The following is a 27,952-nucleotide window of genomic DNA, read 5'->3' as shown; positions in this document are numbered from 1 at the left end:
TACGGCATATTTTTTTATTTTTCTCAACGAATTAGTCCATTATTTTAAATTTATGTCGTTCTTATGTTATGCTTATTAATTATTATTCATCATATACATATAGGCTGTTATTTAAAAGCCTTATTTGAATTATTATCATTTAAAGTTACAATCCACATAGATATTTTCGTTCAATTTTTCAATATTTATTCCTTAAATTAATAATGCAGATATTTACTCAAATCCCTCTCGAATCTATCGTTAAACGAAAATGGATATTTTTTCCAAGATATTGTCTTTTATAAATTCGTTTGTGCACGTGTCAGAAAAGAAACTTCTTTGGCAAAATTCAAAGATACCAAAATCATCACCTTACTCCATGACGTGATGGTATTGCCATGATGCGACCTTGAAATTTTACTCTCAACGCACCTCAAGAAGTTCAGTTTCAAAAATATTACCTAACTTAACTCGGGAAAAGTCATAGGTACTATCTTTTTTTATTTGTGAGGAATATTAAGAAAAATACTTTATACATATTCCTTATTAAATTACATCAAATGCATGGTTTTTTTTCGACGAATTCTATACAAAGCCTTATTACTTGTCTTTATTTACATTGAAACTTGAAAATATCGCAAGCTATAGTAATAATCATAAAATGGTCATTCTATTCTGAACACACCCTTACTGGTATAAACGTTCCGTACCGCCCTGATACACGACTGACTCGGCTCTAAAAAATTATCGCTATTTCCAATATGAATTTTCATTGAGAATAAACACGAAAAGCATTTGCATGATAATCAAAATTTAAATTTCAAAAATGTTGACATTTTAATTTCATTAATTGTCTACGTTAAAATAAGACGTTAAATAATAAAAAATGCTTATATTAAAGAAAAGGAGATGGATGTATAGAAAATATTTTTTATAATAAAATGGAAATTATTATATGTATTACAAGAAGCAAGCAAACACAAAAATGTAAATCTAACTTTTAAACGAAAAAAAAGATTAAAAAGGTCAAATGGATCGTTACTGCAATGACAAAACACCAATAAAATAAAGTTTCGCAACTGTCATAGAGAGCCAGTTATTAATGAAACAATTTCGTAACAAAAGATATTTTATTATTTTTTTGTACTTATAAATTAAATTTGTACGAATCAGTCACACATTACAAATTATTCGTAAGAACTAAACATTTTAGCACCAGGGGTCAGACACGATGTATGAAGAAGTGGGGTAGTAGCTCCTGGAACAAAAACAATTGAATATATTATAAACAATTGAGGTTTATATGGAAAAAATCAAAGTAATTGGATTAAAAGTTATATAATTATTTTTCGTGGAACAGACCAGACAGGTCAGAAAGCTTTGAAAATAATGAAAGTTTTAGTAGTTCTAAATTATATCTCGATTCTCCTTAATAATCTAAGCGATTCTCGAATCATTTATCTGTAATAATGTGTGTGTACTTTATTTAAGTAAAAAATGGATCTTAATCAAATGGACTTGTCTCCTATTAAATTAAATTGTAATGGATAATTCTAGATCTTATTTATTTGCATAATGCGTGATACATTTTATATAATTAACCATACGTTAAGAAATTATAATTTAAAATTAAGATTTCAAAACCTGTTTCCGAAACAAGTTATCAATACAAACATCGCTATTTAAATTCGCATCAAATTGCATCGATATGCAAATATAATCAAAGCTCACCTGTAGTAACCACCATATCCGCCGTGTCCATAGCCACCACCGTAACCGTAGCCGCCTCCGTAACCGTAGCCGCCGTATCCGTGACCGTAGCTAGTGTACACGGGATATCCGTAACCGTGACCGTAGCCTCCGTGACCGTAGCCTCCGTGACCGTAACCGCCGTAGTATCCGCCGTAGCTCCTGCCATGGAGAGCTGAGGCAGCGAGAGCACCGCCAACCAGACCAGCCTTGGCTCCGATGATACCAGCGCCGAGACCGACGGCACCAGCAGCCAAACCGGCTCCGATCAAACCACCGCCTATAAAGATAAAAGAAATAAATTAAAACACGATTGAAATATCTTTAATCCATAAATAACAATTTAATTCGAATCTTATAATCCATATACTCTTTAATATAATTAGTTTTAATTTATCCCTCCTAAAAGATGTCTTATCTGGGAAACCCAATTTGATAATAATATTTATTCAAATTATATCGATGAATATAAATGAAATGATATATTGGGAGTATTATGTTTCAAGTAATATAACAGTGGGTAGGTACCTATTTGTTTTTGATTTAGAGTCTGTTATTATTCATATAATTTAATTCTGGTCTTTCGAATAATATGTAACTTTATTTGTTTCCTGTACTTAAAAATTTTAATCTACCACTTAAAGGTTATTAAATCAGTTATATACCCAAATCTATACATATAATAAAATCGTAGGAAAGTCAAAACTGTACATTGAATATTTTTTTAAAAGAATACATAATCCATGATCTATAATCGATATAGAAGCCAAAAACATAGTTTTTAGAATTTTTGTCTGTTTGTCTGTTTGTCTGTTTGTCTGTTTGTCTGTATGTTTGTCCAGGCTAATCTCGAAAAGTACTGCATAGATTGACTTCAAATTTTGCATGAATATTACTAACAGGTCGAGTGAGGCTTTTTTAAACATATTATCATGCTATCACCTCCGGGGGAGGAGCTGTGAACCTTTTTTTTTTCTTACGTATTCCGTGTATTACGACAGCGTACAATCTAAAGACTCATGTTTAAATGTTGGTTTCGGGTAAGCCATGCTATTATCTAGCTTTACACAACAAAAACTATGTCATTTACGTAATTTGGGCAGAGAATCAGTTTAATGAATTTATTAGTATACAAATTTGAAACAGCGCCATCTATGAGATTTCGTAAAAATCAAATCAATTTACATGTTAACACTACTGCCCCCCTAGTCAAGTGGCTTTCTGTTAGCGTAGCGTTCAATAGAATAGACTACGAATGTATGAGATTGACGTAACCTGTAGATACGTTTATCTACAGCCTACGTCCATCTCATACATTCGTAGTCTATTCTATTGAACGCTACGCTAACAGAAAGCCACTTGACTAGGGGGGCATGACACAATGTTAAAAATTAATAATTTAAATATAATTATGTTACCTATTTATTTATTTAACTCTTTAACCCATATCTTCCCTTCCCTATAAGGTGCGCTTATAATTCGTGTGAACTGTGAATATACTACATTTTTAAAAGTGAGGGTAGATGTTTATTATTTTAAGTCAAACTAGACACCATTACAGTTAATCTAATATTGATTGTGTTCATTGGTTACATTTTTAAAAATCTTCGTATTTTAAAAATTCGATAACGAGGCGGGACTCGAACCAGCATTCTTTAGTGGTCGAATTTTTTCTATTCTTTATAAATTTATTGTTTATGAATTTATATTTATAAACAATAATACAAAAAGGTTAGTTTGTTGATAATTATTATTCCTTCATCATTTACATGTTGTAAGTAAAAATATACTTTGTTAATACTTTTGTTCAGTATTTACCTGTATGATTATTGCTTGGTAATTAATATATTTTCATGTCGTATACCTAATTAAAAACATAAGTTTGATGTGAAACTAGCTGGATTTATTTTTACACACTCACAGTCTTATATTTTGTGTTAATGTTAAAATAGTATTAATAGTGTACAAATCATAATATTTTTTCACAATTAAAAATATTTCCTTTTTTTTGATGGTGTTGGCATCGAATTAAACCGCGCTGTCGTTTCGTTCACAAAAAATGAAGTTATGAGGATGTAGCCGCCTCAACTTACGGAAACGAGAGTAACCTGCGTTGTCTGTTAGTTATTGTATAGTCGAATTTAACGTTACATGGAAATTGGAATCTAATTATATGTATACTTATATACTTATATTAAATCTGTAGAGGTCAATTCTGTACATGAAATATATTTCCTAAATAACTATCACGAGATGATTAGGGATCGACACTGACGCCAAAAATTTTTCCGTCTGTCTGTCTGTATAACCGTTATAGAACCAAAAACTACTCGACGGATTTAAACGAAACTTGGTACAATTATTTTTCACATTCGTGAGCAGAGCAGTAACTCCATTTTTAAGCTTTCGTCGCGTGTGCAACCTACGGGTTAAAGCTACACAGAAATCAAGTATGAAAGAAATGTTCTCCATATTATATAAAAAATATCTCCCGACATCATAAATGTCTATCTTTTATGGTTGAGCTTAGGAGTTCAAAGCTTTCTGATTATATTTGTCTACTAGCTGTGCCCGCGACTTCGTCCGCGTGGAATAGTGACTATGGGACCTATGACCATGGGCTCAGGGTGGGGCAAGAATAATTGTTTTTATTTTCATGCTTCCACTCCCACGCCCACTCCCAGGCCCACGCCAACGCCCACGCCCACTCTTCCTACACTTCACAATTGGTACCTACCAGATCAAAGCCAGGGTAAGCGCCCCACCCAGCCCCACCGTGGCTACGCCCATGCTGAATTACTACTTAACATACAATTATTGAGTAAATACGTACTACCATAAATAATTAAAAGAATTGTTATTAAAGTTTCTTACTAAACTGAGCTAAAAAACTTACGTACCAACTTATTAAAGAAAATCAAGAAATGAAATGCCTAACCTATACCAAATAGTTACTACATAATATTGTAATTAAAAATTATGATTAGTATATAATATCGAAAATCAAAAAAGAAATGCCTAACTAATTCTACGTAAAATTTATTTTAAATTATGTCATATTATTTTTTAGGAACCAGGGGGGGAGAGCAGCAAATTCTATTTCCTTCCTTTCTTAAATGGATGTTTTTAATAATGTATGGTGTAGCCACTGATCAGCTTAATCGATACTCAATTTTTATCAAATCCAGCAACAAATCCAAATTAGATGTTTCCTGTCTCACGCACGTAACTAAAGGCTGAAGAGAGAGAGAGGGAGCACGTAACTAAACCGTTTAATCGAAGAAAAGTGTATAGAAAAAGGAATAAATAATTTCATAAACTTCCCGACGATCTTTAAAAATAAATTATTATATCATTTTTTTCATTCCCACTTTTACCCCTATGTAGGTATAATAAGTGGATGAACCGATTTTGATACAATTTATCTAAGAACCAGCGTCGGAAAATATGCTGCCTAACAAAAAAAAAGCCGCATCTAATTCGGTTTACCTGTTAGCCAGCTACGGTGCCATAGACAGACACACACACACGCACACACAGAAATACATAGCAGTCAAACACATAACACCCGTCTTTTTGCGTCGGGGGTTAAAAATATAATACGACATAATTTAAAGGACATTTTATGTGGAAAATTTACCTATTAGAAGTAACCATAATGTTAATTTGACCCCGCCCCCCCCTACTACCTCAGCTTACCCCCAAACCCTTGGGGAATTTTGATATGATCATCTGGACATGTAAAGGAATAACTGTAGCGTATAACAGATAAATTACGTTTTATCGTACACTGTACAGTGTACAATAGAATGCCTTAGCAAATGTTCGCCGTGATTACTTATAAATTGTCATAACTTTTTTATTTATGAACCGATTGACATGAATTAAACACTAAATGTTAAATGAAGATTACCACAATACATTAGTGAAAACCGCATCTAAATCGGATAAGCCGTTTCTGAGATTAGCGTGCACAAACATACATACAAACAGACAAAAAAAATTTTAACTACAGTTTTGGGTTCAAGATCGATTTAATAATAACACCTGCTAATTTTTTTCTACATATTTTCATTGTACAGACATCGCTTTTCCACAATTTTATTATATGTATTGATGATGATGATGATTGATGATTATAACACTCTCAGTCCGTTTCAACTTAATTTTTATTCACTCGCATCAGTGCCACCTAAAAAATCCTTATATCGAAATTCGAGCAAAGATAAGAAAATGAGAAATAAGAGTTCTCAAGGATCGTTAGAGGTAAGAGGCTTACTATTGACCGAAAACAACATGTGTTATGCCGAGAACCTGAAACCGCTTCACAACGAGAATTGCGGCTCACAACTGACCGCGAACGGCATGTACTATCCTGTGAGACCGAAACCTTCACTGAGAGGGTATAACGTCTCACAGCTGACCGCAAATGACATATTTTATCTCGATAATCTGAAATTTTTACTCAATATGAAGACCGTTTGACAAATGATAGGGTGCACCATAATATTATTCGATCTCTTGAAGATGAACATGAGCGCAATGACTAGAGTAGGGACGCGAATATTACCATTATTTGAGACAAGTACGATTAATAAGTTTGTTTAATGAAAGATTAAGAATTGAAACTATTTGGTCTCTTGAAACGGACGAATAGCGAGAGGCCCGTCTTACTGTAGACAGATTTCGAGTCTTAATGACTTAGAGGTAAACATAGAAGATCAATCTACGAATTCGGTGGTGTGGTCCGACAAATATAAAAGTGGGTTTGCTTATAACCTCACAATTGATTACAGATCATCTTCTGTATAGGCGATATTAATGTAGTATGTTCTTTTTGTAATGCTTTAAAGAGGAGTAAGGAGTCGGCTTTCGTTTGAAGATACACCAGAACCTTTGAAATCACTACTTTTAGAGGAACATGTGCAATCTAAACAGTTCTTAGACAATATTCGCTCTTATAGTAGTGCGTTTTAAATGATCCTTTGGTGCTCAACAATTATCAGAGGATCCTTTCATGCTTACTTTTAAGATACAAGGTCAAGTTTATCATTTGATAGGATCCCTTTTGCCTGAAGGCCAACCTAAGTTTCTTCAAATATATTTTGTATTCGACTACAACGAATAGTCGAATACAAGAAATCAATATTTCTCGAATTTAAAATATTACAATTTTTCCTACGGTAGGGCGACGAATGTATTTTCGCATAGTTGCGGAGGGGAACTCACGGGGGGTCGAGTGACGCGGGCCACGTACCACAAACATCTACAAACATGCTTAGTTTGTTGTACCGAGCGCGAAAGAAAGTCATCGTGTTTTTAGTAAAATTACTATGTAAACTAACGTAATTTAATACTTAGGTACATATTATATAATGATGCGCTCAAACTGTTAATCTACATTTAATTTAGATTATTATTTGAATTACTAAGTAATAATGTAGAATTTAAATCAAATTCACTCATGTTTTCCTCAGATTTTCGATGTCCTCCGATTTTAAGATTTTCTTATCAGAGTATTCAATTTTAATGTAGTTAATTTTTATAAGAGACAATTAAGAACATTCAAAAATAAAGTGTCACGTATTTTTTTTAAACGACGAATGACGAAAAACGACGTAATCGCGGACGAAGTCGCGGGCAACAGCTAGTGCATAATAATAATATAATCATGCAGCGATAGGTAGTACCAAAGAGGTAATCAATAATCATGTATTAGCATTCCATCATCTATTTGCTAAGTAATGTTTAACACATCGTGATATCATAATTTAAGACGTCAGGAAAGAAAAGTACCTAATCTGTACATTTAAATGGTTATTATAATAATAACTAGATGTACACATATAAATGTCGAAAGTCAAACATTAATGTTTACATTACTTTTTTAACATTGCCAACACCTTATAAGAAAGTTTCAATAAATCGTTAGCTTATGCAATATCTAATAATTTAGTTGTAATTCAAGTCTAAGCTCTAAAATACTATATTGGCACCCTTAATATTTTGTCAGATCTCATTAAATTGTTTATAACCCCTATCTCTGATAATGCAAACATAGTGTTAAATATATAATTCAATTCATTTCGCACCATTATTATTTATTAAAGTATAGTAAAACAGCTTTAGATTAATACCTAATAACAAACTTCTCTTGTCCCTGGGCTGTTCAGCACCCGCCACCTGAACATCTTGCTCTGGCCGGAGAGCATTCATAAGAGGTCCTTGCTCGACGGCATAGCACACGCCGCATGCGACGAGCACACAAAATACCACCAAACTCAGCTTCATTGTTATCTGTAAAAAAAAATTAATTACATTCTACTTCCAATACAGTATCCTTGTAAAAATAGAGTATTAACTAAACTTCAGGTTTTATAAAACTGTTACAGTTTATAAATGGATATAGATAGAATAGATTGATTAATAAATCTACTGGTGAGATTCGAGTATGTTGCGGTACGAATTGGGTTACGCTTGCAGGAGAACCACACACTGCACACTGCACAATGTAATGTTAAATTGATATAATATATTTATTATTTATGCTGTTTAAAATAAAATCCTTATAATAGATTGATTCAATCTTCAATTTAGGTAATACTTTCAGCTTAAATCTCAATGATAATAACAAACCCGAATAATTTATCAGCCCAAATTTATTGAAATTACAAAATTGCGACTAAATTTGTATTACAGTTCAAACACTTTAGACTAAACATCAAACTTTCTCCACGTTAAACATGGCCTAAAAGTAAATATATATTAGATATGTTTAAACTCAATTAATATTAAAGTTAGATATCTTTTTACGAACCTCTATAAAGGCGAAACTTAAATGGATTGTTAAAAGTTTTGTTCGAAATTTGTTGTCTTATTTTGAAAATTAATTTACTAAAATATTAAAGGACATACCTTTTTAATTTGTTGCTAAAATACAATCACAAACTAGCACCTATAAAAGTGTACTGCCCGACGCGTTCCACACACGTAGTTTTTATAGGTCGACCGGACACACGACACGGAGATATGTCAATGATCCATACTCATTTTCCGCCGCGCCTTAAAATACCTATAGCCTTAAGCTTTTACCATGGGACCAACTAGCCGACATTCAGTTTCAACATTTACTCAGTAAGGTAGGTCCCTGTAAAATCCCTGCACGTACAAAGTGTAAATAGATCAAAGATTAACCCTGAAAGGTCTAATTGAATGTGAATGTGCCTTTTCATAGTTCACAAAACTATGTTTAGCTGTGGAGGCTCTTATAGAACGATTATCCTTAAACTTACCAAAGATTTTGGTATATTGTAAATAATTGATAAACAATAAAAAAAGATCAGAGGGCTATAAAAATCTAAATTAAAGTTGATTAATTTTTCAAAAACACAATTTAGAAGTAAAAATAAAAACGTTATAAAGGCTGAAATTATATAAAAACATACTTACTTATTTTTAGAAATTAATCATCAATAATAAACACATAACAAACAATAATAATATTATGAAAATTTTATTCAAATTGATACCATCTTTACATAAACACGCACGAAGAACATACGAAGAAACACAATAAAAAAGTTATAAAGGCTGAAATTATACATATAAAAACATACTTATTTTAGAAATGTATCATCAATAATAAACACATAACAAATAATAACAATATTATGAACATTTTATTCAAATTGATACCATCTTTACATAAACACGCACGAATATATGTAACGCGTTAGGGCGGTTTGTCAGCAAATAATAAATAAACTGGTCCACAAATGGACGTTACGTGGAATGGAAACCACTAGGATTTTTCATTTACCTTTTAGAAATGATAAAAACAATAGAAACCCATTGTATATTTAAATACAGCACGCAAATAGTAAAACCACAAATATGTTTCATTGTTAGGTATGTATTTTCCATATCAATAATTCTGCTCTGTGCTTGTCGTTAAATTTAAAAAGTACTTATTTTGTTCAGTGTGCTAAATTTCGAGTTATAGATATTCAAATTAAAATTAAAATCTGAGCACAATGCAATATTACGTTTTTAGGGTTCCGTAGCCAAAATGGCAAAAACGGAACCCTTATAGTTTCGTCATGTCCGTCTGTCCGTCTGTCCGTCTGTCCGTCTGTCACAGCCGATTTACTCGGAAACTATAAGTACTACAGTGATGAAATTTGATGGGAATATGTGTTGTATGAACCGCTACAAAAATATGACACTAAATAGTAAAAAAAAGAATTGGGGGTGGGGCCCCCCATACATGTAACTGAGGGATGAAATTTTTTTTTTCGATGTACATACCCGTGTGGGGTATCAATGGAAAGGTCTTTTAAAATGATATAAAGTTTTCTAAAAAACATTTTTCTTAAAGTGAACGGTTTTTGAGATATCAGCTCTCAAAGTCGTAAAAAGTATGTCCCCCCCCCTCTATTTTTATAACTACGGGGTATAAAATTCTAAAAAAAATAGAGGTGATGCATGCTAATTAACTCTTTCAACGATTTTTGGTTTGATCAAAGTATCTCTTATAGTTTTTGAGATAGGTTGATTTAACTGTAATTTATTATATTTGCTGCTACGGAACCCTTTGTGCGCGAGCCCGACTCGCACTTGGCCGGTTTTATTTTCTTTAAAATACTGTTTTCTTTTAAACAGCCTTACAGAGTTAATAACTAAAACTATTACAATATGATGATATGTTTTGTGTACGTTTATAAAATAAAGTCGTATAGTGCATTACACTTATAATTGAAGACTGGCTGAACTGATTTTATTGTTTTGGGATTATGAGATTTCATCTGCGGTTGAATTATAACTGTTAAAAATTGTATAATTTTCCAAAGGAGTCGTCCCGGTAGGAGCCGGGGTGAGCAAATAAAAATATGTATTCACGAGTATTCAGTCTATAGTGTTAAATAATTTAGAATTTCTGCTCATTTCTCATTTGTTTTTGTATATTAATATTATTTGATTCTTAAGTTATCTATCTAATATCTATGTATAATTACAGTTTCTTGTATATGTATGTATTTATGCACTATCTACCTTTTTACTGATTTATTTTTCCTATATATCCCAAGGTTGCCTGGAAGAAATCGCTTTTAAGCGATAAGGCCGCCAAATTGTACATTTATTTTAAGTTAATATCGTTTTTGTAAATTTTGTTTTTGTGTGCATTGTACAATAAAGTGTTTTCTATCTATCTATCTATCTATAATTTCACTTGTATTACAAAACGTGTTTGATGTCCTTTTTGACGTGACAACGTCTTATAATTCGATAGAGCCGGCTGCACGCACGAAAAAACATGCGGCGTTACCTCGCTCTGAGGCGTTCCATGTAAGGCTTGAAGTGCAAGCGAGAGCGCGGAAGAAGCACAATCGGACGTTGTCACGTTCAACTATCGTCAGTACACCGACTTTACAGACAACCAATTTTTTTTACCTAAACCTCAGTCAATGAATTGTAAAATGTATTGTCTCCTTAAAAACGTAAATATCTACTTTTCTAGAGCCTGACCTCCGAACGGATCAGCTGTGTTTTTGAAATATTATGACTAAATTATATCAAAGTCTCGATCTCTATTATGTATTATAGAACAAGATAATTAATAATTATTGTTATCAATAAATAAACGGTCTATACAGTTTAACTTGCAGTCCATGTCCTTCTAGACAATTTTTAACAGATCACTGAAGATTGAGACGTCATTGACAAATTTGGGATAACCAAGATATATTGAGTTACTGATTTTGTCGTCATTCATGCACTTGGTCATTCATCTTCAAGTGATTACCGGCTAGTTAACATCAGGAGATATATAGTTATCTCGAGAAAGCCTTGCAAATTAATGTCATATAAGAACATTATTGGTAATGACCAGGAAGTCCTGAGGCACCATGCACTTGCATTCCTTTAAACGATGCGTCAACCGTCCAGAACGAGCTTTTTGTATTCCACGTACGTAGTATAAAATTACGGGTTAATAAATTACTCAATTTAATAGCAAAGCGGAAAAGTCAAGCGTAAGGTATATTATTATTTGAACGAATAACAAACAACTGTCAAGAAACTTTATAATTAAATAAAACGACCCAGCATGAATCGGACCCAGAAGCTACATGACTCCCCAAACTGTTTACTTAAGTCGAAAACTTAAACAAAGATATTTTTGTTCTTAGCCTGTGAAGTTCTATTCAAGGCCTTTTCTTCCATAAATAAACATCCATCAAAATAATAATTAAGTTTTGTGATTGACACGGATTCATAGTTTATGTAATAATTAGTGTGCAATATCGAGATTGGGTCCCATGAAAGCTGTCACGCATCCCGAGACATGATCGTTAACATTGCATTTTTAATGTATAAATACATAATAAGGTCAACCCAAAAACAGTGTCCATGTATCAGTTTCTTGATTTTGGCATTGATTATATATTAAACTTGTTATACAACGTTACATAATGATGTCGTAATTACACAATGTTATAGCAGAATTTCAATGTCAGTTGCTTTCTTTTCGCATGCAGTTATTTTTAATTTACTGAGATTTTAGCAGTAAAAGAAGTCTCCAGACCACAAAACAGACCGTGACTAGAAAAAAATTGTGGAAGTTAATAGTTTAGTCAGAAGACTTTGAATTTGCTTTATCTATGCCTTTCAGTAAATTAGAGATGATAATGTATCATCTATACTAATATTATAAAGCTGAAGAGTTTGTTTGTTTGTTTGAACGCGCTAATCTCAGGAACTACTAGTCCGATATGAAAAATTATTTCGGTGTTAGATAGTCCATTTATCGAGGAAGGCTATAGGCTATATATCATCACGCTAAGACCAACAGGAGCGGAGCAATGCGGCTGAAACCGCGGAGCATAGCTAGTATGAGATAATATGCGCATTTGAGTATAACGCGTTAAATTATAAAAGAGTATATAAACGGATATCCCTTCATGGATATTAAATTTAATTCATATATTAATTTTAAAACGTTTAATATACATTTCAGAAAGTAGAAGTTCTTTGACAAGGATGGAGGCAGTTGGTAATGACGAATAATTATATAATGACTCAATTTTATAAAATATGCTTCAGTTTACTTTATTTAGTACAGTTTAATACCAACCATTTAAATGTGTATGAGATGGAAGGATAATCCTATATTAAATATTAAATTATATGCGTCGTTCTGGAGTGCTTTTATTAATTCGAAAGTTTTGACCACAGTATACTACTACCACAGTATTATATTATCTGTTCTTCTACTAACTTATATTTTAGTGAGAGTGTTATTTGTAATACATATAACTCTTAATATACAAAATAAACCTTGTTTCAGGGCATGGACATTGGTCATGTGTCAACGGTACCTACATCTCGGAATAGAGATGACGAAGACACGTACAAGCAATTAACAATTAATAATTCATTGATTACAATTTACACGTTAATGAAAGAGATTGCTATTTAATCACTTTATAATCCACATAACACCTCGTTTACATAAAAGACATTATAAAACTCATCAATAGTCAAAAAACATAATTCGCCGCCGTCGACACTGCAAAGTTAATGAAACTTTTAATTTCAATGTGAAAACAATTACGGCTCAGCGGACCATTTCCGCATTTTTATACGAGCTTTATATTGTTAAGGCGGTGTTAAAACATTACTTCAATGTTCATGACGCTACCATACTCGTTTAATTACTTTTCATTTCATTGGGCATAACCATTGGTCTTTTGTTTGTTTCAATAAACATCCTTGATAATTTTTATAGCATTGACATTACGGATATACCGGCCACCATGTAGTAATATTTGCATAATTTCTTTCTGTAATTCGCACCTCCATAACATTAAGTTCAAGTTTACGTTTACGATATCGCCGATTAGCTATTTATCACGATCAGACAAGAGTGAATGACCTGCCTCAGCAACAAGGGTCATGTTACGATGGACTGTTATAAACTCTAAATCAAAAATGTGCGAGGTTAAAAATAGTCCATTGAATGAGTCCCTCCAAGGGGGGTCTAGAGTGCGTGAGTTAGTAACGTAAGATGTTTCTTCGGAAACATGTCAAGAGTCCCTAGGTAATAAACATACTAAAACCCCGGGACACTAGGAGGAGCCCCGGAGTGGGGGGAGGGGGGAAATGAGTCCATTTTTTCATTTTTCGCTTAAATCTCAAAAACGGTACATGTTAGAGAAAAACTTTCAAGGAAAAGTTGAAAGGCCATAAAGTTATCTACAAGTTGTACCTCAATCATTTTTTCCTATATCCTACCGTTTCTGAGTTATAGGCAGTAAAAAATGATTTTGGCTCAAACATTTTCCCCATACTACACATCAATCGATCAAAAAATATTTATTTCTTCCAAAAAACTCAAATGTGCAACTTGTGATCGGTACTGATAGATTGCTCTTAATTAGGTCTATAATTGGTAAAATAAACACATTCCTCCATGGAAGCCTTTAGGAGGAATCGATTGTCAAAATATTATATTAGGGCAGTTTGAGTTACTGAACTTGATCTTTTTATTTTTTCTTCCAAAAAACTCAAAAGTGCAACTTGTGACCGGTACAGATAGATTGCTCATAATTAGGTCTATCATTGATAAAAATACTAGATTCCACCACGGAGGGCTTTACGGGGAATTGAATTTTATTAGGGTAGTTACGATACTTGAACTTTTTATTTTTTTTCTTTCAAAAAACTCAAAAGTGCAACTTGTGACCGGTACCGAGAGATTGCTCATAATTAGGTCTATCATTGATAAAAAAACCAGATTCCACCATGGAGGCGTTTAGGAGGTATTGAATTTTATTAGGGTAGTTACGATACTTGAACTTTTTAACTAACTGTCCTAATAAAATTCAATTCCCCGTAAACGCCTCCATGGTGGAATCTGGTATTTTTATCAATGATAGACCTAATTATGAGCAATCTATCGGTACCGGTCACAAGTTGCACTTTTGAGTTTTTTGGAAGAAAAAAAATAATAAGTTCAAGTATTATAACTACCCTAATAAAATTCAATTCCCCGTAAACACCTCCGTGGTGGAATCTAGTATTTTTATCAATGATAGACCTAATTATGAGCAATCTATCTGTACCGGTCACAAGTTGCACTTTTGAGTTTTTTGGAGGAAAAAAAATAAAAAGTTCAAGTTCAGTAACTCAAACTACCCTAATATAATATTTGACAATCGATTCCTCCTAAAGGCTTCCATGGAGCAATGTGTTTATTTTACTAATTATAGACCTAATTAAGAACAATCTATCAGTACCGGTCACAAGTTGCACTTTTGAGTTTTTTGGAAGAAAAAAATAAAAAGATCAAGTTCAGTAACTCAAACTACCCTAATATAATATTTTGACAATCGATTCCTCCTAAAGGCTTCCATGGAGGAATGTGTTTATTTTACCAATTATAGACCTAATTAAGAGCAATCTAATAGTACCGGTCACAAGTTGCACTTTTGAGTTTTTTGGAAGAAAAAAAATAAAAAGTTCAAGTATCGTAACTACCCTAATAAAATTCAATTACCCGTAAACGCCTCCGCGGTGGAATCTGGTATTTTTATCAATGATAGACCTAATTATGAGCAATCTCTCGGTACCGGTCACAAGTTGCACTTTTGAGTTTTTTTGGAAGAAAAAAATAAAAAGATCAAGTTCAGTAACTCAAACTGCCCTAATATAATATTTTGACAATCGATTCCTCCTAAAGGCTTCCATGGAGGAATGTGTTTATTTTACCAATTATAGACCTAATTAAGAGCAATCTATCAGTACCGGTCACAAGTTGCACATTTGAGTTTTTTGGAAGAAAAAATAAAAAGATCAAGTTCAGTAACTCAAACTGCCCTAATATAATATTTTGACAATCGATTCCTCCTAAAGGCTTCCATGGAGGAATGTGTTTATTTTACCAATTATAGACCTAATTAAGAGCAATCTATCAGTACCGATCACAAGTTGCACATTTGAGTTTTTTGGAAGAAATAAATATTTTTTGATCGATTGATGTGTAGTATGGGGAAATTGTTTGAGCCAAAATCATTTTTTACTGCCTATAACTCAGAAACGGTAGGATATAGGAAAAAATGATTGAGGTACAACTTGTAGATAACTTTATGGCCTTTCAACTTTTCCTTGAAAGTTTTTCTCTAACATGTACCGTTTTTGAGATTTAAGCGAAAAATGAAAAAATGGACCCATTTCCCCCCTCCCCCCACTCCGGGGCTCCTCCTAGTGGCCCGGGGTTTTAGTATGTTTATTACCTAGGGACTCTTGACATGTTTCCGAAGAAACATCTTACGTTACTAACTCACGCACTCTAGAACTTTTTATTCAATGGACTAAAATTACCTTAATTATATTATGACATATAACAAGTCGTAACAGACGATAAGTGTTATAACGCGATGTTTGTTTATAACAGTTATCGTTAACTGTTATAACCAACATCGCGTTATAACACTATTCTTCAGTTATAGACAAAATACATATAGTTTTACGCATGAAGTGCCACGTTATGATAATTTCTGAACCACGTAACAATCGTTTTGATGTTTTCATATTATAGATATAATATATTTAGATATAGGTATATTATCTGTGTAAATGCTATTTTATGTGTTGAGGTTATTAAACTTTTAAGCGGTATTATTAAATACTTTACACATTTTCATCACTAGAGCATTGAGTCGATGGTCGGGTATTATATTTCTAGGATTAATTTATGTGATGAGATTAGTTTTTTCTAGCTTAGATTCCGACCTCGAGGGAATTCCGGAATAAAGTCTCATCTATGTTCCTTTAATCTTATCAGTCTCCTAAAAAATTTAGTATAAGCAAACAGGTAAAAATTGTATAATACTTGTGTTCATGTACAATCACGGTTATTAATTTGAACTCACACACAGATACTTGAATGCTACGCTTCATCACGAATAAGAGCAGCTCGCATCGGTAAAGGCACCACCAAAGAAGATGGTCGAGAAATAGTATACCTATGTACTGGTATAGGTATTATATGATCTGTGGTAGAAGCGACTGTGTTTGGGTCGCTGAGTGGAAAAGCCGGAGGTGTATAACCCTTTTCCTAACCATTTTAGTCCAATGTTTTATCCGCGTCGTCTATTCTCGAAAGACCGCGTTGTGTCAAATTTTTTATCTCTGTTATATCCAAATGTGTGGGCAATACATTTGCTGATATTATTACCTCTGCAATTGTTCACAGGCAGCGATGGTCGCTTACCATCAGGAGACATACCGGCTCTGTGTCCCTGCTTCTGGACCAAGCTATACATTTATACAAATTTAACGAGTAAATATTTCTGAAAAATAAGTTATGAATAAATGAAAATCAATAAACAATTATGCATTATTTTTAATCTTATTAGAATTTTGCAAAGTCTTTTGTAGAGTCATTTTTAAGTATGTATTAATATTTTGGAGGATAGGAACAGATATCGTTGATTAAAAACTACTTTGCTCTTTTTGTTATTAGTTACTAAATTTTGCAATTAACAAACTATACTGAAAGACATAAAAATATTATAAGCACATAATCCTATGAATAAGAAGAAAAAACTGACCTTCCGTTTTTTATTTCATAACTGTAATTGTAAAGATAACAAAATGTTAAATTATTTCTAAAATATTATTTAGAAATTGTTAATATTAAGTATTATTAATTACATACAACCCGTTCAGTTTTTGGAGATCCCAAGATGATCTCACTCTCAAAACTTGCCGACTCATAGCGATTTTTAAAAACGGTCACTGCTTTAAATATAACAACTTCATGAATTCATATGATATATTATATACAAAGCCAAAACTGTTAATTGAATATTTTTTTTAAAGAATACTTGGCGATATCGAAGTCAAAAATATAGTTTTTAGAATTTTTGTTTGGTTTCGTTCCTATAAGTACATATAAGTATCATTACTAGAAAAGTTTATCTGTTGTGAAATATTTTGCGGCACACAAAAGCTATGTTTTAGGTATGTTGTATTATGAGATTTTTACACAATAAGTGAAAAGATGTTCGCTACTACAAAAGCCACAAAAGTCGCTTCTATGAACTGTCACTGACTTTTATTACGCCTTTTTATACGATGCTAAAAATTTTATAGCTTATAGTGTACAAGACAAATATATTTAAGGTTAGAAAAATATATATTCGTAAGAAACATAAAACTGTAATAAAGACTTTAATGTTACACCTAACGATACATTTACATCAAACGAGCGAATGCTCATTCTAACCCGACATGTCAAATTATTTTATTGTAAACAGGCAAAGGGCATTCTTTCGTTGTTCTAGTGCGTTCGAAAATATTCTATGCAATGTTCTAATGCTGTAAAACAATGAAAACGAGTTTTCGTTTACACTAAACTATCACGAAAGAATGCTCTTGCTCTTGCTCTAGCTCTAGCTCTATGCTGGTTTGATGTAAATGCCAAAAGAACTTGTGTTGAAAATTGAGAAATCGCTAGATGAAATCTCGATATGGGGGCAGAATAACTTAGTTGTGTTCAACCCCTCCAAAACACAAGTCTGCGCTTTCACCGCGAAAAAGAAGCCTTTTGACGTTGCGCCCCAATTTCAAAACACTCTCCTTAAGGCCACGCCTTGCATCGGAATCCTCGGGGTCGACATTGCGAGCGACGTTCAGTTCAGGGGTCATCTGGAAGACAATGCTAAACTAGCTTCAAAGAAACTAGGGGTGCTCGCAAGAGCGAGACAGTACCTATTTCATGCCAGCTCATCGCCTACAACTTTATAAGGCCCAAGTTAGGCCACATATGGAATACTGCTCTCACCTCTGGGCTGGAGCACCCCAATACCAGCTGCTTCCTTTCGACCGCCTTCAACGTCGAGCCTCTCGAATCGTCGACCGACCCGAGCTCACCGATCGGCTGGATCCGCTAGCACTGCGGCGTGATGTCGCATCACTGTGCATATTTTACCGGATATACAATGGAGAGTGTTCTGATGAACTTTTTGGATTGATACCAGCTGCGCAATTCCACAACCGCACTGCACGACACAAGCTTAAATACCATCCACACCACCTGGATGCGTGGCGTTCGTCTACAGTGCGATACTCGCGACACTTCTTGCCGAGAACCACGCTGTTGTGGAACAAGTTACCTGCTTCTGTGTTTCCTAAAAACTTTGACATGGGCACCTTCAAGAAGAAAGCCTACACATAAGTATCTGAAAGGCCAGCAAAACGTTCGCAAAGTCTCCAACACCTCTAGAAAGTGAGTCGCCTGCTCTTTTGTTGGAGCTAACATAAAAAAAAAATGCACCGTCATAAGAGAAAAAGAATTGAAAAGATGAACAAAATAAAACAAAAGAAATAAGTTTATAGTTTTATTAACAAACAGCACCCTAACATTTACTTGAGTCTCAATTTGTTATAAATATTATAACAAATAACGAACAACATTTGAATCTCTTGATTGTATAACGTTAGAGAAAATGAAAAGAAAGAATATTATAAAATCGTACATACGTAGGAGCACTAGTATCGATTAAAAGTTTACTTGCTTTCGTATTTTAATTTTATAATATTCATTTACTTCTACATTCTACGTATGGCAGTATTTACATCTTGATGGTAACAGTTTAAAACTATATTCATTGGCAGGTATATACCTAAATAACACTAAAGATAAACTAAAATACCCCTTGGTTTATGCTCTAAAACTAAATTTCTGAATCCACACGCGATGTCTTCATTTTCTGTAGCACATTCTGTACTATATAAGAAAACTCGAAACGCGGTTAACCCGACCAGCTGTAAAAAAAAATAAAACATTAGTCTTCTACTCACTCTGTACGTTATGACAACTATTTAGGAAAGAATAATATACATTTTCTTTGGGATCCGCATTCCTCATAAACCATCAAATACGGGTTTTACCATATTCGTACATTATGATTCAAAATGGGTATAAATTCAATCTAATTATTATTCATAGTTCACAGATGGGTCTCGGATTATGTAAGACCAGACACCAGTCAATGGACGAAATGTTTGTTGGACAAATAAGAGACTCGTTAATTGACTCATTTTGAACTTGTAAGCATGCGAAATTAGTCAACCAACCTATTTGTACAATTATGTCTAAAGATGAAATACGTGTAAATTCAATTTCGTATTATTTATACATGCGATTACGAACGCACGTACATAACGGACAGGTTATGAATTTCCCTATATTATGTTCACAATTAAGCATGCCTATATAATACAATTATGTAGTCTATAAATTCTCTGTGTGATATTCAATACTAAGATTATATGAATGACTCACATATCTACAAATTAAAAGTTTAAATAAAGAAAATAAAGAGTCATGCTGATTGGTGCATTAGATTGAAATGAGTTGAAGGTTTATTTTTATGATAAAATCCATACTAATATTATAAATGCGAAAGTAACTCTGTCTGTCTGTCTGTTACTCAATCACGCCTAAACTACTGAACCAATTTGCATGAAATTTGGTATGGAGATATTTTTATACCCGAGAAAGGACATAGGCTACCTTTTATTGCGAAATATGTACCACGGGCGAAGCCGGGGCGGACCTCTAGTTAAATATAAATAACACCAAAACAATGTTAATAGGTGATCTTCTTAAACAAACTTTTAAAGGCCTTATATCACTGTCGTACTAATTGCAGCCTCAACATAAAATAAAGAACAAATAATACTTGCTAATATTTCACCGAATAAGCGAAAATGAAAGAAAATCATGACGAGGCAAGTATCGATCATGGTCGTAGAAGATTTACCAAGGTGACTATTATGTCAATAGGTTAAAATTATTACACGATAAAAAAACATGGGGCAATCGTTTCACCCATCACGTCAATTCCCATATAATTTGAATTCGAAATAGCAAGGAGAGTCGTTAAACCAGCTAACTGTTTTGCCAAGGTTTGCTTGTGTTAAACCAAAACAAAAAGTAGCTTTTGTGCTTTAAAAACCCACAGATAGATATTATGTGTGATCAATTTAATCGTCATTCATTCCAATTTCCATTCTTTGAAAAGAAAGATAAAAAAATCGAATATGATAAAAAAAATCGAAGAGAATGATCTTGATAATAATGATTAACATAAATGTGTTCAGTGAAATAGTATAATATTCGTACTTAATAAATTGTGCACCCACTCAAAGTGCAATCACAATTCATTACCAATCACCAACATAGACAGAGATAGTTAGGTATCCACCAAAATTATTAATTAAACTATGTGGTAGCGATATATACAAGCTATAGTGATATGACGCCAATATTAGCACTTACCTATGAACTTCGACGACCGCGGGACCGTGGCTGCAATGCGGACAATCGCAGTTGATTAAAAGCAAATACGAAATTAGTTAAAGCTGACTTATGAAATGCATAATACTTATATTTAATAAAATTGTTAAATGATCGTTTAATAAGAGAGTAATGTAAATGGAATGTTAGTAAGTTAGTACCCGTGAATATATGTCTGTCGCGGATGATGATGTACTGACTGTTTCTTTAGCGCGATCGCCGCGACGCCAGCACCGACAGCGCCCACCTTCGCTGCTTTCAGACCGAGAGCTCCTGCAAGATACAAAATTAAATTAATACAACTCATATTTGAAAAAAATAATAAAGGACTTGAAAAGAATTCTTAGATAGGTACAGCAAGTTCAGATCAACCTTTGGAACAGCAAAAACAATATCAATATAGATTATATAATTATTAATTTCCTTCTAGATTTCAAGTAAAGATAATGCTTAATTTATAATAAGTTATCTATCAACATAATTTAATAGAAATTTAACATCAATATCATTAAAAGCGTTGAGCCGATAAACATAATTTTGCCAATTTATAGTCATTTCGCTGCTCGCCTTGGGCGTAGGTATTTTATTTATGGGAACTTATATATTAACAGGATTTTTATAAGGTTTGCATCATCATATAAATTATTAATAGTTTTTTTACATGAAATAATACCTACGATTACTGTGTAAATCAAATAATCGTTTCAGATTTATAGGTTATGATTATAAATTGGTAAATGTTAAAATGTTTCTCGTCTTTTAAAATAATGCTAAGATAGAACAGAATAATTTTAAATAAATCCACATATGATATAAGCGTGTCTGTGCCATCATCAAAGGAATCGATTGATTGCACAATTTTCAAGGTAGTTGTATGCCGGGATGATTCGACTATTCCCAGAATCGCAGCGAATATTAAAAATAAAAAATTTATTCATAAATTTAATATAGGTAATGTTTTATTTCCAAATTACATATTTTCCATATAAATGTTTGAAATTTTCCTTTTCTAAAATGTTATTACCTACCTACAGTTTAAATTTAAGTAAAATATTTTTAAAATGATGGTCAGCATCCCTAATTGATAATTATCGTAGTTCTCGACATTTTACCTATGTATAATGGAAAATTATAACGTAAATAATATCCGCAAAATGTTAGTAAACATACCCAACAGTAGTTTTTTCTTCAAAAGAAGTAATCCTCTCTTTGTTCTGGAACTCCTTTCATGTACTGGTGTGTCGTTAATGCTTTCGTAGACTTGATCTGCTGGCATATTGAGGGAGTCTTCGACGGGGTATTCATATTTAGTGTTAGCAGCTACTACTGCCACGAGGCATGCCAGAACGATGATTGTGGTGGGCTGCATGTTTCCGGTTTTTTGCTATAAATAAACAGAAATCATCTATCACATATCCGAGCCTACTTATTGTCATTTATTCATGCGATCACAAAAACGTGTGATTAAAAGCCATTGTTATAGACATTGCGAACAATCCTTTGCATGCAAATTCATTAAACGGAATGATCATAATTAACCTCGATTAAAACGCATTAAGATACAAGGTCCTAAATCTATGCAATCTTTTATTTTACTCTTGTACCAATAACCGACGGTGACGTCAATGCGTGCGTTGTGATTGTGACACTATCATAATAGTTTGTATCGAGTGTGTACAGCAGTGTTTAGAAGAACAAGGTTAGCAAGCATTAATAACCTCCAGGGTTTGTTCGTCAATAAGAAAAGTATATAATCCTTATTTGCTACCAGCTTATCCTTGACCTAGCAATTCACAACAGAGTCGTCATGATGTTACGTGATTACACCGTAAATGTACGTAGTCTATGTACTGTAACTGTACTAAAATAATACCTACTCAATATCAAATCCAAACATAATTTAAAATAAGTTAAATTCCAATAAAACCGCAAGAAGTTTTAAATTATTGAAATACTAAAATACTAAAAAACACACAACTTCGTTTCCATTTCCCGATGCAGGTGAAAATAGAAAATTTTTCGGTAAGAAATTTCTGCAAAAAGAGAACGATGCAAGGAAGCATTCCGTCGGAAATTGAGACGTTTCTATTTGGTTTTCGTTCACCATCTCGACCGCGATCTTGTTGCGCTACGTCTACTTAGTAATGGTACTCACTAAGTACCAATACAATTGATTTCTTCAAGTTTATTGGCACATGAAATATAGAAATATTTTTCTTCAATTTTATTTATTTTATGAATTTGATTTTGAAAGTTCAATTACTTTTTAATGCTTTCATATTGAAAAGATACAAAATTTTCACTCGTACAATGTCTTAAAATTATAGGTCTGCTTTGGAACCTATAAGCTTTCAAACTTATAAGAATTAAAATAAATAAAAATGTTTGCTATTACTTAAAACACCCAAAGCAATTTATATTTATGTTTAGTTTAAGCATAATTTTATTTTATTTAAATTGTTATCTAAAACTGCATCTACTTAGAAATAAACTCACAACTAATTTGAGTCTAATTTGAATAAATTAAATACATCCGATATAATAAGGTCTGCAAATTTTAAATCCCCAATGATAATTTTTTTAACTATAATAAGAAATCACCGCAAACCAACGAATATAATTATTAATGATATACCTTAGTGGTAAGTAGATAGGCACACAACACTACACTGCTGCAGGCACTAACACACAGATGTCATCGTAGAAGTAAAGTATTCTTTTATAGACTGCAATAGTTGTGGTAGGGTGGATCACACGTAACGCACAGAAAGCAATAGGGTTCAAGGAATTCTAGACGAATTCGTCAACACTACAAAAATTATATACTCATCTTTTCCGGTAATGCATATTCGATCGACGTTTTTGTGTGTGCATTCCGCAGTCCCTTGAATGCACCAAGATGGCTATTATCTTATTCATCACACTGATAAATTACAATCAAGTCTTTTTTCCATGGGTAGCAATGACCGGCCTTTGTATTGTGATATTTATAAAAATACCACAAGAAACAATATGTTTGTGTAATCGAGTGAATACTTTTGACATTTTAAACTTTGACACTAGTGCCTACAAAACAAATACATTTTCGATTAATTAGCATAAAAGCTTTCATTAAGCGAAATTAACATAACAGAGGAGGATCTTAATTTGAAACGTAGTTTTTATATCATAAAGTATCCACTTGTTTTGATGTTGTATTATATAGTTTTGTGCTAATAACTTAGTTGACTGACATAAAAAGTTTACTCAGTTTTAAATCTATACTAACATTATAACGGTGAAGAATTTGTTTGTTTAAACGCGCTAATCTCAGGAACTACTGGTCCGATTTGAAAAATTCTTTCGGTGTTAGATAGCCTATTCATCGAGGAAGGATATAAGTTATATATCATCACGCTAAGACCTACAGGAGCGGAGCTACGCGGGTGAAACCGGTAAAAAGGAGCGCAGCTAGTTTTCTATAGAGGGCTCTATGCCTGACCTCTATCTACTAATAATGCGGGCCTCGGACCAAAATCCAATTGGCTAACTTTAAAATTAAAATAGCCATTAATTGGTATTCCACTTTATATTTTGAATGTCAATATCAATACTTTCGTAATGAAAGACCAAACTCAATTGACAAACATCTTCTGGTCCTTGAAAATTATTGCTGCATCATTGGACCTACCTTTGTATTATAATTTAATATTTTAATTTTCCCAGGAGCAATGTTTGCCGTTAATCACGGAGACATATTCATAGTTAATGAATTAAATGTATGTGTACATGTATGCAAGCTGCACTTAATATTCGGGGAGTATGTGTATATTACCATGTATGTAAATGAGTGATGTCTAAAGCAAATATTCGAAATACAGCGTGCTCGTGCGAATGGCTTGCAAAATAGGACTTACTAGCTTACTGCTGAGATTTGTGTAAATATATCTACTGAGAGGAGTATGATTCTTACTCAATAAGAGTAATGCTCGAAACTGCAGTGATTCATGCCAAGGTATTGATTTTTAAAATAATTCTTGGTACGTTTATACAAAGTTTCGTAATTTTACCTTCATCCTTACTCTCAGGACATGTAAAACTTAATGGATATTACTGATCAATCCTTGACAAACTCTAGAACCAAAACGGATTTTAGAGAGTACATAATAAAATATGCGATGAGTATATATATACTTTCCCATTGATATAACGAATAATTATCCAAACGAAATCCCTTTTAGTTACATAGGTATAATACCTATATATTGTACTTCTTTAGTGTTGAAAAACCAATAGGTATCATGTACTAGCTGCATGTCTGTGGTCATAGTCATTGCTCCGCAATAATAACTCACGATGCTTTCTTTTCACGAGTTATAACTTATGTAATTAACATTTATTTATTCTGGACTATAAAACATCCTTGTTACCTTCAGATAAGGTGTTAACCACGTTGCTTGGCTCATTAGTCATTGATCATGTTTGAAAAACCACAGTATATTACGCAACGCCAGCCGGTTCATCGATTACAATGAATAAACAACGATGTACTTGCTAGTTCAGTTTCGTGTTTCGTACATGTAATTTCTAATTACGTCAAATTGCGTGGTTCAAGTGACATAAGGCTGTTACAGTTTGCGCTTTAACGAATGCCGCTCGTGCACATGCCAAGAATGTAAATAAAGCCTGAAGACGCTTCCCCGGTACAAATTACGATTTCAAATAATTTCTCACATAAATTGTGAGGGTACCTTAATTCCACGTGATGTTAAGGTTTGTATGCACGTAAGCTCCTTGAAATGTTTTCCTTTTATCTAAAAATCTTTCATGGATGTCGAGAATATGAGTGCAATATATATGACAAAAGGTGCTAAAAATGTATATGTATGAATTACTTGTATTATATGATGTACTTGTATTATATAATGTATGAATTACTTGTATTATATATCGACTTCAAAAAAAGCAGAAGGTTCTCATTTCGCCTGGAACTTTTTTTGGGGTTTTTAACCTTAGAACTTTTGACCGGCTGAACAGATTTTGATGACACTTTTTTATGGAAAGCGGTTTAGTTTTCTGTTATAAAATAAATTTAAATTTAGTTTCGTAAGAAATAGAACAGATATATGTAATATGTTTACGCAAACATAATATTATGTGGACACGCATCCATGCATCAGTAGTATAATATGAAAACAATAAAACCTAATGAAAAGATTTAAATCATGTGAGTACCTACCTACGTAACAAAATGCTTAATAAACTGCATTAAATTGATAAACATCGAATAATTTATTTATTCAATTTACTGTTTTCAATCCTACTTACGTAAAAAAATTAATTATATGTGTACTGAAGTATTCAATACAGCAATTTCATACTTTTACCGATTTTATTGCACTACCTATATTGGACAAGGAGCTATTGATATAGATAAACATACCTACATAATATTATAATATTACCATAAAGTTATTTTTATCAGCAACAATAGAAGGAAAGTTGGGAAGGTGAAGGAAATTTATGTCGTTACATATTTCGTATTTATCTAGGACAAATATAGACTACACAACAATGACACATAGGTATGTACATATTAAAATAAATTAGGCGAAGTCTAATTTAGAAGAAAAGAAAAGTAGGTATGTAGGTACGGTCTATTAAAAATATTAGATACTGATATTCAACAGATGGTATAGAAATCTATCATAATATCATAATACGCTTTTGAATTAGGTACTACTAGTCAACTCGTTCAGAACAAGAGCATTGCATTTGCAACTCACTCTCAGTCTGATCCTTATATAATATATTATCACTTATCAGTTATGTTACGTAGTATAAAGCAATGTTATTATTATTCCTTGAATACGCACAATGAAGTTATCTTTCAACACCTGAATAGTGCTCGAAATACTAAACAAAATAAAGTATGTTTTATTTTGCATGCAACCTCTCAAGTCTCTGTAAAAATGTACCATTCGTTCTGCAAGGACAATTTTTTGTCTTACAAATAGAAATAACACTAAGTACTAAAAAGTCTTACACACCATATTCGATAGGCGGTTGGATTGATAACGCAAATTGCGTGTTTATTTTGAAATAGGGTTATTCCACATGTATAAAATTTACATTTATAAAAGGTAAAAATATGTCGTTAAATGATTCTAACACATTTTCGTAACATTATATTTAATTTGTGAGGAGCATAGATTTAAATTTTAATTATCTTTAGGACTGGCATAATTATTCATGATTTGAGTGCAGGAGGACTTGTATACAAATCCCGGGGGAGCCTTATTTTTAGATATTTGTTTACGCGTAACTAGTTACGGAATAAAGTTAAACATGAATAACGTTTATACTGATCAATTTTTTTAATTATGTCAAACTAGAGGTCCGCCCCGGCTTCGCCCGTGGCACATATTTCGCAATAAAAGGTAGCCTATGTCCTTTCTCGGGTATCAAAATATCTCCATACCAAATTTCATGCAAGTTGGTTCAGTAGTTTAAGCGTGATTGAGTAACAGACAGACAGACAGAGTTACTTTCGCATTTATAATATTAGATGTAGTTAGGTACGTACCTACTAGAAGATATTATCTTTTATATCTATTTACCTTGAGCTAGTTATCGTTTTCCCCTGTTACATTTAATCATTTTATTTTATACTAGCAGTCCGCCCCGGCTTCGCCCGTGGTACATATTTCGCAATAAAAGGTAGCGCTATGTCCTTTCTCGGGTATCAAAATATCTCTATACCAAATTTCATGCAAATTGGTTCAGTAGTTAAGGCGTGATTGAGTAACAGACAGACAGAGTTACTTTCGCATTTATAATATTAGTATGGATTTTAGATAAATACCTATATAGGTACTC

The 27,952-nt window shown here is 32.8% G+C and overlaps 2 protein-coding genes and 1 long non-coding RNA gene across 3 annotated transcripts; all 3 read right to left on the bottom strand.

The window, feature by feature from the left end:
* Nucleotides 1-1,090: 1,090 nt before the first annotated feature.
* On the bottom strand, nt 1,091-8,800 carry LOC149487896 (uncharacterized). The gene is made up of 4 exons (XM_089696600.1): nt 8,644-8,800; nt 7,866-8,025; nt 1,711-2,008; nt 1,091-1,237 (listed from the first exon to the last, which is right to left on the bottom strand). The coding sequence occupies exons 2-4, from the start codon at nt 8,017-8,019 to the stop codon at nt 1,189-1,191; spliced, it is 501 nt and encodes a 166-aa protein (XP_089552726.1). The 5' UTR covers nt 8,020-8,025; nt 8,644-8,800; the 3' UTR covers nt 1,091-1,188.
* Nucleotides 8,801-17,907: 9,107 nt separating this feature from the next.
* On the bottom strand, nt 17,908-19,002 carry LOC149487895 (uncharacterized). Its single transcript, XR_016315771.1, has 2 exons — nt 18,575-19,002; nt 17,908-18,438 (listed from the first exon to the last, which is right to left on the bottom strand). It is a non-coding gene; the product is annotated as an uncharacterized LOC149487895 (long non-coding RNA).
* Nucleotides 19,003-19,117: 115 nt separating this feature from the next.
* Nucleotides 19,118-23,889, bottom strand: LOC149487894 (uncharacterized). The gene is made up of 5 exons (XM_089696632.1): nt 23,730-23,889; nt 22,265-22,478; nt 21,256-21,367; nt 21,077-21,106; nt 19,118-19,557 (listed from the first exon to the last, which is right to left on the bottom strand). The coding sequence occupies exons 2-5, from the start codon at nt 22,461-22,463 to the stop codon at nt 19,545-19,547; spliced, it is 354 nt and encodes a 117-aa protein (XP_089552758.1). The 5' UTR covers nt 22,464-22,478; nt 23,730-23,889; the 3' UTR covers nt 19,118-19,544.
* Nucleotides 23,890-27,952: the final 4,063 nt, after the last annotated feature.

This window comes from Colias philodice, chromosome 6 (assembly GCF_061535455.1).
Source record: "Colias philodice isolate Cphi_HAF_F1 chromosome 6, ilColPhil1 Martin Lab GWU primary, whole genome shotgun sequence".
In the NCBI taxonomy this organism is placed as follows: Eukaryota; Metazoa; Arthropoda; class Insecta; order Lepidoptera; family Pieridae; genus Colias; species Colias philodice.
The sequence above is the reverse complement of the archived record's forward strand: the minus strand, read 5'-3'. Positions and strand labels throughout refer to the sequence as shown.

Bases quoted from the DNA above. Each gene is read 5' to 3' on its own strand.
- LOC149487896 (XM_089696600.1), bottom strand. From the start codon at position 8,019: ATGAAGCTGAGTTTGGTGGTATTTTGTGTGCTCGTCGCATGCGGCGTG. The intron at 2,009-7,865 runs GTATTAATCTAA...TTATCTTTATAG, and splicing joins CAAGAGAAGTTTGTTATTAG to GCGGTGGTTTGATCGGAGCC. The intron at 1,238-1,710 runs GTGAGCTTTGAT...TTTTTGTTCCAG, and splicing joins GGATATGGTGGTTACTACAG to GAGCTACTACCCCACTTCTT.
- LOC149487894 (XM_089696632.1), bottom strand. From the start codon at position 22,463: ATGCAGCCCACCACAATCATCGTTCTGGCATGCCTCGTGGCAGTAGTA. The intron at 21,368-22,264 runs GTATGTTTACTA...TGTATCTTGCAG, and splicing joins GAAGAAAAAACTACTGTTGG to GAGCTCTCGGTCTGAAAGCA. The intron at 21,107-21,255 runs GTACTAACTTAC...TCCGCATTGCAG, and splicing joins CGACAGACATATATTCACGG to CCACGGTCCCGCGGTCGTCG.